The sequence below is a fragment of the Rhincodon typus genome, chromosome 11 (assembly GCF_021869965.1).
Source record: "Rhincodon typus isolate 14 chromosome 11, sRhiTyp1.1, whole genome shotgun sequence".
Classification (NCBI taxonomy): Eukaryota; Metazoa; Chordata; class Chondrichthyes; order Orectolobiformes; family Rhincodontidae; genus Rhincodon; species Rhincodon typus.
Genome location: NC_063342.1, coordinates 22912419 through 22925629, shown reverse-complemented (window position 1 = coordinate 22925629; position 13211 = coordinate 22912419). Strand labels below are relative to the sequence as shown.

At 40.5% G+C, this 13211-nt stretch overlaps 1 protein-coding gene across 1 annotated transcript in view; it reads right to left on the bottom strand.

Moving 5' to 3' along the window:
• LOC109919986 (melanocortin-2 receptor accessory protein 2-like) overlaps positions 1 to 7625 on the bottom strand; it is a 39118-nt gene extending 31493 nt beyond the window's left edge. The window contains exons 1-2 of the mRNA XM_020520012.2: positions 7320 to 7625; positions 4622 to 4721 (exon numbers count right to left, since the gene is read on the bottom strand). Coding sequence (XP_020375601.1) covers positions 4622 to 4721; positions 7320 to 7452 — 233 coding nt within the window. The 5' untranslated portion in view covers positions 7453 to 7625. The remainder of the gene's footprint in view (positions 1 to 4621; positions 4722 to 7319) is intronic.
• Positions 7626 to 13211: the final 5586 nt, after the last annotated feature.

Genomic DNA, 13211 nt, shown 5'->3' with positions numbered 1-13211 from the left:
ATGCACCTGCACTCCTAGGTCCCTCTCTTCTACAACACTACCCAAAGCCCTATCATTAATTGTATAAGTTCTACCCTTGATTTTTGTTACCAAAATGCAATACCTCACATTTATCCAGATTGAACTCCATCTGCCATTTTTCATTCAAGCATTGTGAAGTTGCAAAGTGCTTAACAATAAATGAATGGAAAGCAGAGGTAGGGACAGTAACCACAATGGCCTTTTAAAGATGGTGCAAGCACAAGGGATTCCTCTCTTTCTACGGAATGGCAAGTGTTAATGAGGGACCTTTGGTAAGATATGGCAAGAAAACCAGCTAGGCCTCGAGTGAAAAATCCTCCAAAAAACAAGCTGCAACTGGCACTTAGCCAAGACAATGTAAGGTTCAGCCCCAGGAGGCAGTTCCAAGAAAAAACACAGCCTCTCTCTGGATGGAGAGTTCGTTTTCTCATTCTTCTCATTTTCTCATATCAATATTATCCACGTTGTCAGCGTTTTAAAAATCTGAATCATTCCTCTTCGTACGTTTTCATCTCCAGTTTTATGAGTTTTCCCTTATAAATCAAAGACATAAATCCTCGAACTATCCTTATCACTGTTCTTTGAATTCTACTCTTTACATAACTTTTTTTTCAAGATAGAGTACTGTAAGTTATATTCAGCATACCCTCAACAATGATGAACACAAGGTTAGCATTACTCATTTTGAGTTATGGTCAAAAGCCCTTGACATAAAGCCCAGCATATAATTAATATCATTGATAGTATCAAGTCAGTACGAAGTTATTATCAGTGTGTGATCAATTATCACATCACTGCTATCAGATAACCTTCACTGCATAGCCTTTAATTTAGCCTGCAGCTCAGATTGATTGGACGAAATGTCAAACATTTGTGTGAGTCCTATATAAACATCTTTACAATATCTCTGCTTAAATATCCTAAATCTCTTCCGGTCAGTCTCCCAACTTCCAACCTTATTAATTATAGATCATGTGAATGGAGGACGTGATACCTGGTGGTATCATCACTAGATCATTACTCCAGAGACCCAAGCAATGTTCTGGGGATTCATGTTCGAATCTCGCCATGGCAGATGGTGAAATTTGAATTCAATAAGCATCTGGAATTTAGGAGTCCAATGATAACCATGAAGTCATTGTCAATTGTCTGGAAAAACCCTTCTGGTTCACTAAAGGAAACTGCCATCCTTACCTGGTCTGGTTTACAAGTGACTCCAGACAAACAGCAACGTGGCTGACTCTTAACTGCCTTCCAGGCAATTAGGGAGGAACAATAAATGCTGGTTTGACCAGTGAAACCGCATCCCGTGAACGAACAAAATAAATTTCGTTGCTATATCTTATTTGTAAGCTGTGTTCATCCATTACCCATGAACTTTGTGATCTACACCCGGCTCCTGATGGATGAAGTTTAAAATTCTCATTGTTGAGTTTAATCTCTCAATAATCTCACCCTTCCTGTCATTGATACCATCTTTTGCCCTACAATATTCCCAAATCTCCATGTTTCACTCTGGTCACTTCATCATTCCACCATTGACAACAGCGCCTTCAACTGTCTACCTCCCAAGCTTTGCTGCCTGAACTTCTCTACCGTTATTCATTGTTTGGTCCTTCTTTAAAACCCAGTTTTTGACCAACTTTTAGCCTTGTATATCTCCTTCTTACATTTGGTGTTCATTTTTGCATAATTCTGTGAAGTGCTCTGGGATATTTTCGAACATTAAGGCAAATGGAAGTTCAAGCTGGCTTGAAATTTAAAAGTCTGTTGATCACTCAGCTGATTATTCCAGTGAGCATCTCAGTCATGCAGATTAGAAAAAAATACAGGTTCAATTTATAAACTGTTGAGTTACTCGATTTTAACCAGGAACATTGCAGGAATTGGACATTTGTCCTTATTATTTCTGAATTAGCAAGAGGATCCCCTGTGCTACACAATGACTCACATATGTATGGATGTTTAGCATCAAGAAGATTGGGTTTACATATGATGGTTCACTCTTGAAACTAGTAGGTTCATACATGAGCTAACCATACCTGGCTCATGGACTGGACCAAGCTGCATCTGCAGCCTGTTTGCTCACTGTCATTGTGCTCATACACTCTGAGCCTAACCTGGATGCTCACATCCCTGCCTTGCATTGCCTAGCCTTTTTGCACTTTGTCCCCTCATCAAATCAGACAAGGCTTATACCTTTTTTGTCTTGCCTTGTCATTTTGCGCCATCGCAGGGACAGGAAGATTGTCATGATTGTCACTAGGTCTCAGTGAATTCAAGGAGGATAGTCTTTGGTCAGGGTCCTGGCACAGTATGTAAAAGGTAGCCTCTAATACTAGTCCAGTGGCTTAAACATGGTCAGTCAGCCACTCAAGGCAGTCAGAGTCATGATGTTCTCCACCTGAGGAATGAGAAGCCAACATTTCACCACTCGTCTTGACTTTTCCTGCCCTGTTGGAAGCTGGTTTCCTTCTAGACAATACAGAGATGTAGGTGTTAAGGGGAGTGAAAGTAGGTGGTTCAGCTATTACTGTTGATTTGGTGAGGAGGTCTCCCGAGTGAGTGAGTTGGCAGCACAAAGGACATGCAGGGTTAGCAGTATCAGGGTTGGGCTGGGTGACAGTAATGAAAGAAAATGTTGCAGGCAATAGTGGAAGTAGTACAGTATGAGCCCTGCTAGGAGGTGAGCACAGTAGCAGAGAAAGAGCGAATGTAAAGTGCTGTAGAGAAATTCACCAAAGATCTTCAGACAGCACCTTCCAAACTCATGACCACTTCCATCTAGAAGGACAAGGGCAGCAGATACGTGGGAACGCCACCACCTGCAAGTTCCCCTCCAAGCCACTCGCCATCCTGACTTGGAAAAAGATCGCTGTTCCTTCATGGTCGCTGGGTTAAGATTGTAGAAATCCCTCCATAATGGCATTGTGGGTCAACCCAGAGCCGGTGGACTGCAGCATATCACAAAGGCAGCTCACCTCACCATCACCTTCTCAAGGGTAACTAGGGACAGGCAATAAATGCTGGCCAGCCAGTGATGGCCACATCCCACAAATGAATTAAAAAAAGGTGGCACTTACATTGGTAGGGCGGAGAAGGTAGAGAATTGAAGTTTTTCCTACACTACTGGGCATTCCTCCTAATGGCTGAGAATAATGTAACTATTCACCAAACTGGCATGGACTGGAGTTATGGCTTCCACTGTTGATCCTGGGGGAGGAAGTCCTGTCTCTCAACACCCTGTCCAGCAGAATCCCCAGATCCCTGATGGCAATCTTTTCCGCCACAACCAGGCAAACGTCAGGAACTGTGCAGGACAGCTCTGGACTAACAGTGTTTGTCTGGGTACGCAACAGGTTTTTAAAAAATGGTGTGAGTGCAAGGGATGTCAATGAATTCCAGGACATTGACTGAGTGGCAAGTTGTTCTGGGAATTGTGCATGGTAAGATTTGGTTTGAATCAGACATGAGGGATGGCATAAGGGCAGGATTGTAGCTAATGGGGTAAGATAGGTCAAGAAAATCTGCAAGGCAACAAAGCAGAAATCCCGCCAAAAACCCATGTAATTTGGCATAACCAAAAAAAGCACAAGTTTCAACCCTAATTTTCTAGAGTGTAGCCATTGGCTGAAGATCTTTTCACGGCGTACTTGGTTTTCAAGTAGGCTGTTTCATTTTTGGACGTGAAAAGTTTGCTTCAGTTGTGACTTTAAAGCTGACTTCATTATGGTTGACAGTATTTCATGAAGGTCAGTTAGCTCAATTGGCTAGAGTCTGTTGCAGAATGATACCAACGGCACGAATTTCAATCCTCATGCCAGCTACAGCCGTTCATGGAAACTTGTCCCATACCTTATACAGAATGATGCCCTTCAAGCGATAAATCCACTTATCTCCCTCTAATAAAGGGAGATGTCTATGATCCTTGTGGAATAAGGCTAATTATTTGAGAGCATTTTGTTGAATTCACTGTGAAGATCTCCACAGGAATAATATAATACAGGCTAAATTAACACCCAGTTCTGTCTGGAGAAATAAGTTGCTCTCCAGATTTATTAATGGTTAGCTGCACTAAACTAAGTTATTTAGGGCGACATTTACTGCCTCTGTTTAACAAAAACAGAGTTGGACGTGGTTATTAAATTGACAGCAAGATGGGTTAGGGCACTTGTTTTTAATATTTTTACAATTTGCCACCTTCAAATATTTGGTGATTGTAAACTTCACAATCAGAAACTCCAAGTGACTAAAATAAGTTTTGTGCTTAAACTACCAAAAATGACTCACGCCAGTAGTTTTTTGACATTTGCATCAGCCTTTGCAACTAAATTGCTCATTGCTTTAACTAACCAAGCTAGTATGAGGGTAACATTAGGATTTAAAATCTTCAATTTAATTTTATCCCATTCAACTCCCACTCACAATTGAAAGGCAAAAAAAATTGCTTCATTAAAATAGGAGTTGACTCAGAAAATTGTAGAAATCTGTGACTATGCCCATGAAAATTGCATTAACATTTGTTGTGAATCAAATGATCTCTGTAATTAAATTCAATAAAACATGGTTCATTGTGTGAAAGATTAGTAAATCCACTTACTGCGCAGGTGAAGAGCCCGAGCGTGACATCAACATGAGAATTATGAAGAGAAATATCATGAAGACAGCGAGACCAACCCAGAATGCTATTACGATGGAATCTGGAGGTGGAGAACAACAATCTGATGAAATGCGCCACCATTAGAAGTAACACAGCAGTTAATACCCTGTGAGAAAATAGTTATTAATGGAACATTACTAAATAACACACTCAAAATTGCATGTAAGGTTTACACTTAACTGAAATTTGTTATTCAGTCAGGGCAAAACAATTTTCCACAGTGCTAGGGATTTCTGAACTGATTACATCCTCTGAAGAAATTGCTCAAGACATTTTAGTTGCACTTAAAAGAAATGTTTTTTCATCATTGGTCACTTAAAACAGGGGAAGAACAGCTTTTTGTGGCTGATTTTGTGAAATCAGAGAGGCAATGGCCTAGTGGTAATGTCCTGGGGACTTGGGTTCAAGTCCTGCCATGACAGATGGTGGCATTTGAACTACGATGAAACTGTTGTCAATTGTCAGGAAAAATGTCAGTTAGGGAACAAAACCAGGTCCTTACCTGGTCTACTCTACGTATGATTCCAGACTCACAGCAGGATTAAGAAAGTGAAATAAACAAGACAAGATGAACAAAATAAAAACATTACTTTTTTGTTATATCTCCCAACAATAATTTTCAAAGCCAGAAAACATCTTTTGAAGTAAGGCTGATCAAACGGTTAAGACAGTCCTTGCACTGCAAAGGACCAACCTTAAATTTTCTGATGAGTTTGGTGCAAATATATCACATCAGTTCAGAAGCTTTACAATATTCAAGGTATTTAAATAGTGTTTCTCCAGATGAGATACCATTTTTATGCAGTCTCCGACAGATACTGCCTGATTGAAGCAATCAACTGTGCTTCTTAGTTCCTTCCTTGGTGCTGTTTCTTGCCACTTTCCTGAAGATCCACCTCTACTGCAGCACTCATAATGAGCATGCAATAGCTTTGCAAGACCAGAAGTTCTCACCCCAAGTGTACAGTTGGATGAAGGAAATAAAAGTCTGCCTGCACAATCTGGGTGGACAAATGAATAAATGCATCTTGATGGGCAGAACCATGGGAAGGAGGGTGACACAAACTCAATGGCAGAATGGGGGCTGATTAATTCCATGGATTACTGAGTGGGAAAAAGGAGCAAAACAGCTCCAGAACGTGCATTGCCATAGAACTAACAGCTTGCCAAATTATTGCTAACACTAGACAATGCAATTTCAAACCAGTGATATTAACTTGAGAATTTCAAATTTCAGGGTCACCAATACTTTGGGTCAGCTGATGTCCAGTAAAATTAATTGTGTCTTATGGCACAGTGCATGGCATCGCTGCATCGAAGTGAGAAGCTTTGAAATCAAATCTCACCCCATGTCTTCATGGCTGCAGAAGGTGTATTTATAACATGATCAAACAGCTTGAGTATCAGCCTGCAAATCTTTTCCTTTCAAACCAACGGCAAGCAGTAAGAGCATGGGAAACTTCTGAATACCCAAATGATGGAAGGAAGGTCGGGCACTCTACCATTACTAGCCATAGCTCCTGATTGCAATTTGTATATAAAAGACACCTACGTGCTGCACAACCCATACTCCCTGAGAAAATTGTAAGGAAATGTTAAATGTTAAAAACTTGTCTCCAAACTGGTGAGTTATAAGACAATCATAAACAATGAATTAAAAGCAGTGAAATTTTTTAAAAAACTGCAAATCCTGGGAAAGCGCAGGTCAGTCAGCATTTGTACAGCGTTTACCAACAAAAGGCCTTCATCAGAATTGCTGATCGTGGGCAAGGCACTAAGTCAAATAGTTAATCATTATTGAATGCAGGCTCGCAATATTGCCAATACAATAACCACTCAAAAAGAACATTTCAGTAAATATATTAAAAATGTACAAGATTGTAATGCATTCATAGAAAGCTGAAGTAGAGAATTTTCCGACTGATGATTGTCCAGATGCGTAGGTTCCCAGCTAATATGATGAGGGTTTGCAATGGTAAAGAAGAATATAAAGATTCTAGGTACTTTTGAATGTTACTTTCCACGGAAGCCCCAATTCCTAGTCCAGTTGATCCCAAACTTGATCAAAAGTATAGATTTTAGAGCGCGTCACCTCCTGAAGGAGGGAGAGAGGGGAGAGCTTGAGGGAGGGAACTCCAGAAGCAAGCGTCCAAAGAGCAGATTAAGACACATTATTTAAAGACAGTGTATAGGCCAGAATAGGAGTTGCATTTTAAGGCTGTGGCATCAGAGCATCCCAAGCGTAGAACATGTTCGGGCCCCTAGAGCTGACCCACATTTTACACCTTCAACACACTATATTTGCCGTCCTCCCCTAAATCAAAGATTCAAGGAGCGGGTAAAACATATGTTCAAGTTATCGGTCAAACGTTCACGGCATCCAGAAAATCTTCCGATTTAGCAATAACTGGGACTATCGCTGTCTCTTTCACCTAGGTTAAAAAAATCAGTTTGCATTATAAGATAAAGTTTGTATTCGAGACAACGGTCGCTCGCATCTTGTGGGTATAAATGTGAAGGAGCATGAATCCCACTCAGTGACACAGCTGTTCCAGGGTCTACTTATTACCTGGAGACTTTTGAGAACAAAAACTGCAAACTGGGCACACTAAGAGAAATGCTGAATGGAGACACTTACACTTGTTTGCTTTGAGCCCTTCAAAAGAAATGTCCAATTCATAGTATTCATATTCATACTCATAAATTTGACCGTTCATCAACGATTCCTCGGAAGAGTTTTTGGACCCCGCCTGAGCTCCAATCTCAGTCATGCCGAAATCCAGACTCTAAGGGACAGAATGCACGGAGCGCCGACCAGACACACCATACAGCGAGAGGAGTCTGTTCCTGTTCTGCCGCTGCTGGTCACTGTAATGCGATGAAGCACAGTGCCTGAAATCCCTGATAGGCTGGATAACGCTCTCCCTCTGCTGGACAGCTTTCGGTTCACAATGCTCAGTAAGAAACGTCATGCAACTATCCCAGAGAAAGTTACAGCGCGCAAAGATGCCATCCAGCCCATAATATACAGGCAGCCCATTCTAATCCCATTTTCCAGCACCTAGGTCCGTACCCTCTCAATTTATAGCGCTTAGGATTCAAACCTTTTTTTAAAAAAAATAATACATTCTGAACGTGAGAGATAGTAGGAACTGCCGATGCTGGAGAATCTGATATAACAAGGTGTAGAGCTGGATGAACACAGCAGGCCAAGCAGCATCAGAGGAGCAGGAAAGCTGGCGTTTGGGGTCTGGACCCTTCTTCAACAGTCTAGGCCCGAAACGGCTCCTCTGATGCTGCTTGGCCTGCTGTGTTCATCCAGCTCTACACCTCGTTATCTTACATTCTGAACGTACTACAGAGCTCTCTGAAAAGACACTGCAGTTCAAAATTTGCTTTTCACAGCATTGGAAAATAGTGTAAGGAGCAGGCAGTTCAGTCCCTTAGTCTGCTCTGCCATTCCAGATCTTGGCTGATCATCTACCTCAATGACATCCAACAACACTTAGTCGCATTATCCCCATATTCCTTGATGCCATTGGAATCTAGAAATGTGTCAATCTATGACTTGAATGTGTTCAATGACTGAGCTTCTAGAAATCTCCAGGGTAGAGAATTCCATAGATTCACTTACCTTCTGAGAGATGAAATTCCACTTGCTCTCAGTCCTAAATGCTTTACCCCTTTTCTGATACTTTTCTCTCACTATAGACCACATTCAATCCTGTCTAGCCCTTTAACAGCTTTTTAAGAATTTACATTTGAATGAGATCACCTGTCATTCTTCTAATCTTCAGAGAATCCAGGCCTGGTCTCCTCAATCACTCTCATAGGACAGGTCCTATGGTCCCTGGAATTAGTCTGGTGAATTTCCACTACACTTCAAAGGTGGAAAATATTCCTTAAGTAATGAGGCCAAAACTGCATTAACTATTCCAAGTCCAGTCTCACTAAGATACTATACAATTGAAGAAAGACATCTACTTTCCTAATTGGCTAATAATCACATTAGCTCTTCTATTATTGTGAATGTCTTTTGAACTAATTTAATCTGTTACCCCACGTAACCATGGTTGACTTAAGGTTGATGTGAATGCAAAATTCCAGTTGCTGAAGTTTTGTACTTTCCACAGTAATAGGTGTAGTCTTAGACTAATCATTGAAAAGCAAGACTTGTTGAAGTATTTTATCTGGTAATCATCAGGACATATCAGGAATCACAAAAATTTATGCTATAGGAGAACTCTATTTGACTGAGGTATCACTGTGGGAAAGTAGTGGAGAATGATATGCTCCCCAAACTCCCAGGTAATATAAAGGAGGTGCAAGACTTGAACTTACTCCTTCCATTTATAGAGAATGGGCCCCTGTGTATGAACATGTCAAGCAAAAAAAAAATGTTATGAGCTGGACTGATTATCTTAAATGGGTTGCTACTGTAGTGATTGGTCAACTCATGATTGTTCAACAACTACAGTCCAATTTCAGAATCACATCTAACAGCAAACATTTTGCTGTGGGTTTTGAAAGCAAGGACTGGTTGAATACAGTCTGTTCTTTTCTGTTACTGACAAACAGAGGAACATATTTTTTGATTTGATCAGCCAATTATTGATGTGCACCAGCACTGAAATTGATGCACAATGTTGCTCTCAACTGTGTCGTAGGCAGAACCTCTTTTTGGACTCTTAGTGAAAATGCCATTCATATAGCCACTGCATGTAGAAACCTGAAATGACTTGCTTAAACTTTTGTCCAAATTTTTGAAATACCTTGCCTTTCCAGGGTGCAAAGCGACTGATGAAGGTAGGCTTGTAGCAGTGTAGAATCTATTAGCAGATTTCCTAACTAGCACTCAGAGGAAATACAAGTGGAATTTTTAATCTAATTGGCTTCCTTCAGACTCAGATGATGCCAGGAATCTGTGTTCAGTTTTAATGACTATATGTATGCCCAAATAAATGCTGTAGTTATAGGATTGCCTTTAAGTCCATCACTCACTGACGTTTTGGTGAAACTTCATGAGCAGTGTATTTTTAACTGAGTAAATGCTAACATCCCACCTCCTGTATTTTTCCAATACATTGGTGACACATACAAACTTTGAATCTGCATTCACGTGTAAAAATTTCCTTATGTACCTTAATATGTTTCATTCTGCACTCACATTCACTTTAAGATTAAACAGATTAATTTAAATAATTGTTTTTTTTTAATTCACGAGCTACTGAATGTGATGTGAAGACATGCATTGGGATTATTGATCCAGTGATATAACCATTGTACATAGATAAGACTCAAAACATTAACACTGTTTCTCTCTCAATACCTCCTTACCTGATCTGCTGAGTTTGTCTTTCATTTTCTGTTCTTATTTCAGAATTCCAGCCTCTGCTGTGTTTTGTTTTTATACCACCATGCTACTGTTCCTTTACAATCAATGAAGTATTTTCTAGGCGTAGACAACATTGTGAATGTAGGAAAAACAGCAGCCATTTTGCACATGGATAGGTCCTACAAATGCTAAATGCTAATAAAAGAGTCTGGTTTTAGATATTGTTTAGTGGTGGGAACATTAAATGTTAGGCAAAACTCCTCCAGTCTTTATCAAAATAGTCTATCAGATGACACCTCTGACATTCACTGTGTAATACACTGGAAATTTCAACCTAAAATATGTGCACAAGTCTCTAAAATGGAACTTGAAAGCTTTTGAATCAAAGATGAGAATGTTGAACTTTGACACATGTGGGCATTGTATAACCAATCAACAATCTTCATCACACAACTTCATGAGAAAATTTTGCCTGCTTTATCTAAACTACTCATATGCTTCACCCAATACCATTAACTTTCCAATGTTGAACTCAGAATTCTTGCCAATTTTAGCTATCTTACAACAACTCCCAAATACAGCTGACTAGTTGCACAAATTCTGATACCAGCTCCTCACTTAAGTCATAAAGGCCTTAAGCTAACAAATACTACTTGTTATCGTTGTAAAATACAAATTTTGGAAGAATTACAAAATAAATAAGTCTCTTCTTCTTTCCCAGCTAAATTGAAGTAAATGAACAAAAAAGTGAATGCAAAATATGTTTTTAAAAGTACAATTTCCTCTTAAAATAAGCTTTTCTTTAAGTTTGTAACGGGTCAACCTATTAAAATTAGCAGTAGCAGATGGTGAGAGAATGTCCCAAGTCTGTAGTAACCATACAGTTCAGGCAAAGGTTTGTATTGGGAGGGCTTGTTACACTCTTACAGAGCCAACCATTTTTTTATAATGAAAGTCAGTCTCATGTTTTGATTGTATACTTTCCCGCTGGGTTTGATGGCTTCCATTGCAGGAGACAAATTTTTTGTAAGTCAGCGCAGCTCCTGGCAATGCACCAATCTATTCTTATCTTCTAAAATGTAATAGCCTTGAGTTGGACACTTACTGGCTTGCTCTTAAGTTTAAAAGTTTAGAAATAAACTATTCTGTGAACACTTTACCAGGCTCATGCAGTTCCTCTCAAATGCAGCAATGGAAGAGACTCACTTGTCAGAAAGTTAAAGCTGGATCAGGTAGAACGGCAAGATCCAGCTGGATGCAATTAATAATAGAAACATGCATTCAAAAATTGTTTTGAAGAGAGGCCCTCCCGTTATTGCTCAGTCCGTAAATACAACATGCCAGCCACATGGACTGGAGAGGTTTCAGCTGACATGGTATATATGGTGTGATATTCAAAAAGGTTTCCAAATTGTTGCACAGCTAAACCTATAAGAGATTATCATCATACAGCATTGGTTCTAATTCAGCAGGCCAGCAGGTGAGGCAACCTACAGCAGGTGAGGGATTGAATTCTCAGCTATTTTAACAAACCAAGTTACTTTTACTTACAAAGGGAATTTTATTGCTGTGATGAAGGGTCATTAACTAAAACAACTGAGATTTGAAAAACTGGTGGAAGACCTATGTGACCTTTCTAGACTTGATACTCATTCCATTCAGGCATTTATATGGACAGTGTGGGGCCTCCTCTTGGATTAAGGGGGAACAGGGTGGATCTGTCCTGGCCAATCAGAGGTTTTATTTTTGGAATCCCCTACAGTGTGGAAACAGGCCCTTCGGCCCAACAAGTCCACCTTGACCCTCACAGCATCCCACCTGGACCCATCCCCCTATAACTCACCTAATCTACACATCCCTGAACACTACAGGCAATTTAGCATGGCCAATCCACCTAGCCTGCACATCTGTGGACTGTGGGAGGAAACCAGAGCACCCAGAGGAAACCCACGCAGACACGGGGAGAATGTGCAAACTCCACACAGACAGTCGCCCGAAGGTGGAATCGAACCCAGGTCTCTGGAACTGTGAGGCAGCAGTGCTAACCACTGAGCCACCCTGCCGCCCAGGTTGGCAGCTTTCGAGTACAAGCAGCTACCGAAGAGGGCGGCGGTCCCCGTTAGTACTACAGTGGGGACTTCATCAGGGATTAATGATGGATCCCTGGAGGAAGTTATGTGTGGATGAGATGAAGGATGTAAAGAGGAGCTGCCAATGGTGGGGTGCAGGGAGTGTGGAGGTAATTGCAGGGTGTGGCTTCCCAATACCAAATCCCTCAATCTGGCACAAAGTACCCGAAAGTGTATGCCAGATGGTCTTCCTGGATGTTGAGATCCTGAAATCTGCTCGTTGAATATCAGCACCTGCAGGTGATACTGGGTTAACACGTATTTTTATTTGTCTCTTGAATGTCAAATTAAGAGCTTCTATTGGTCTCCAGGCAAATAGACCTCCCTCAAACCTCCCCATCCTGGCTTGATTAGAGGACCCACAGAATCTTTAACCCTCACCTTCCCTCTTGATCACATGGCACACCCAACTCCAAATTCACCTGCAGCAGACATTGGGCGTTAAGTTCCACCCATTATTTCTGTTTCTCTCCACAAATGTTGTCTGACTTATTGAGTATTTCCAGCATTTTCTATTCTTATCTCATATTTCTAGCAGCTGCAGTATTTTCCTTTTGTAATTTTCTTTATTATGAAATTATTTCATGGCTGTATTAGTATGCAAGCATCTAATATAGTTATCTTAAACCCTCTTTTCCATTTTTTTAAGAGGGTTAACAAATTTATTTTAAATGTTTCTCGTATTCCATGATATAATGGTTATCCAACCAGAAGTACAAATGAAAAGACACAATGGCCAAAGTAAATTCTCTCAGTCATTCTGTGACTCCTTTTGCTCAGGTAACAGTTTGCCTTTTAGTCTCTCCCTATTATTCATTAAAGGTCATTTAAGGAGCCTGCGCAAGCTGCCAGAAAGAAACCTTGCCTGAAGCAATCCATAATGTTGTTGTAAAATTGAAGCCAATGGATGCCTGAGTTCACTCATTTCACTTCACCTCTATTTCAATTCAATGCTTTCTCCCAGTTTCTCAATGACCTTCACTTCTACATGCCCTGCCCGTCCATGGCCAAATTTTGCTGTTTCTGCATTCCTCATTCTATACCTCATTCAATTTATATTAAACCC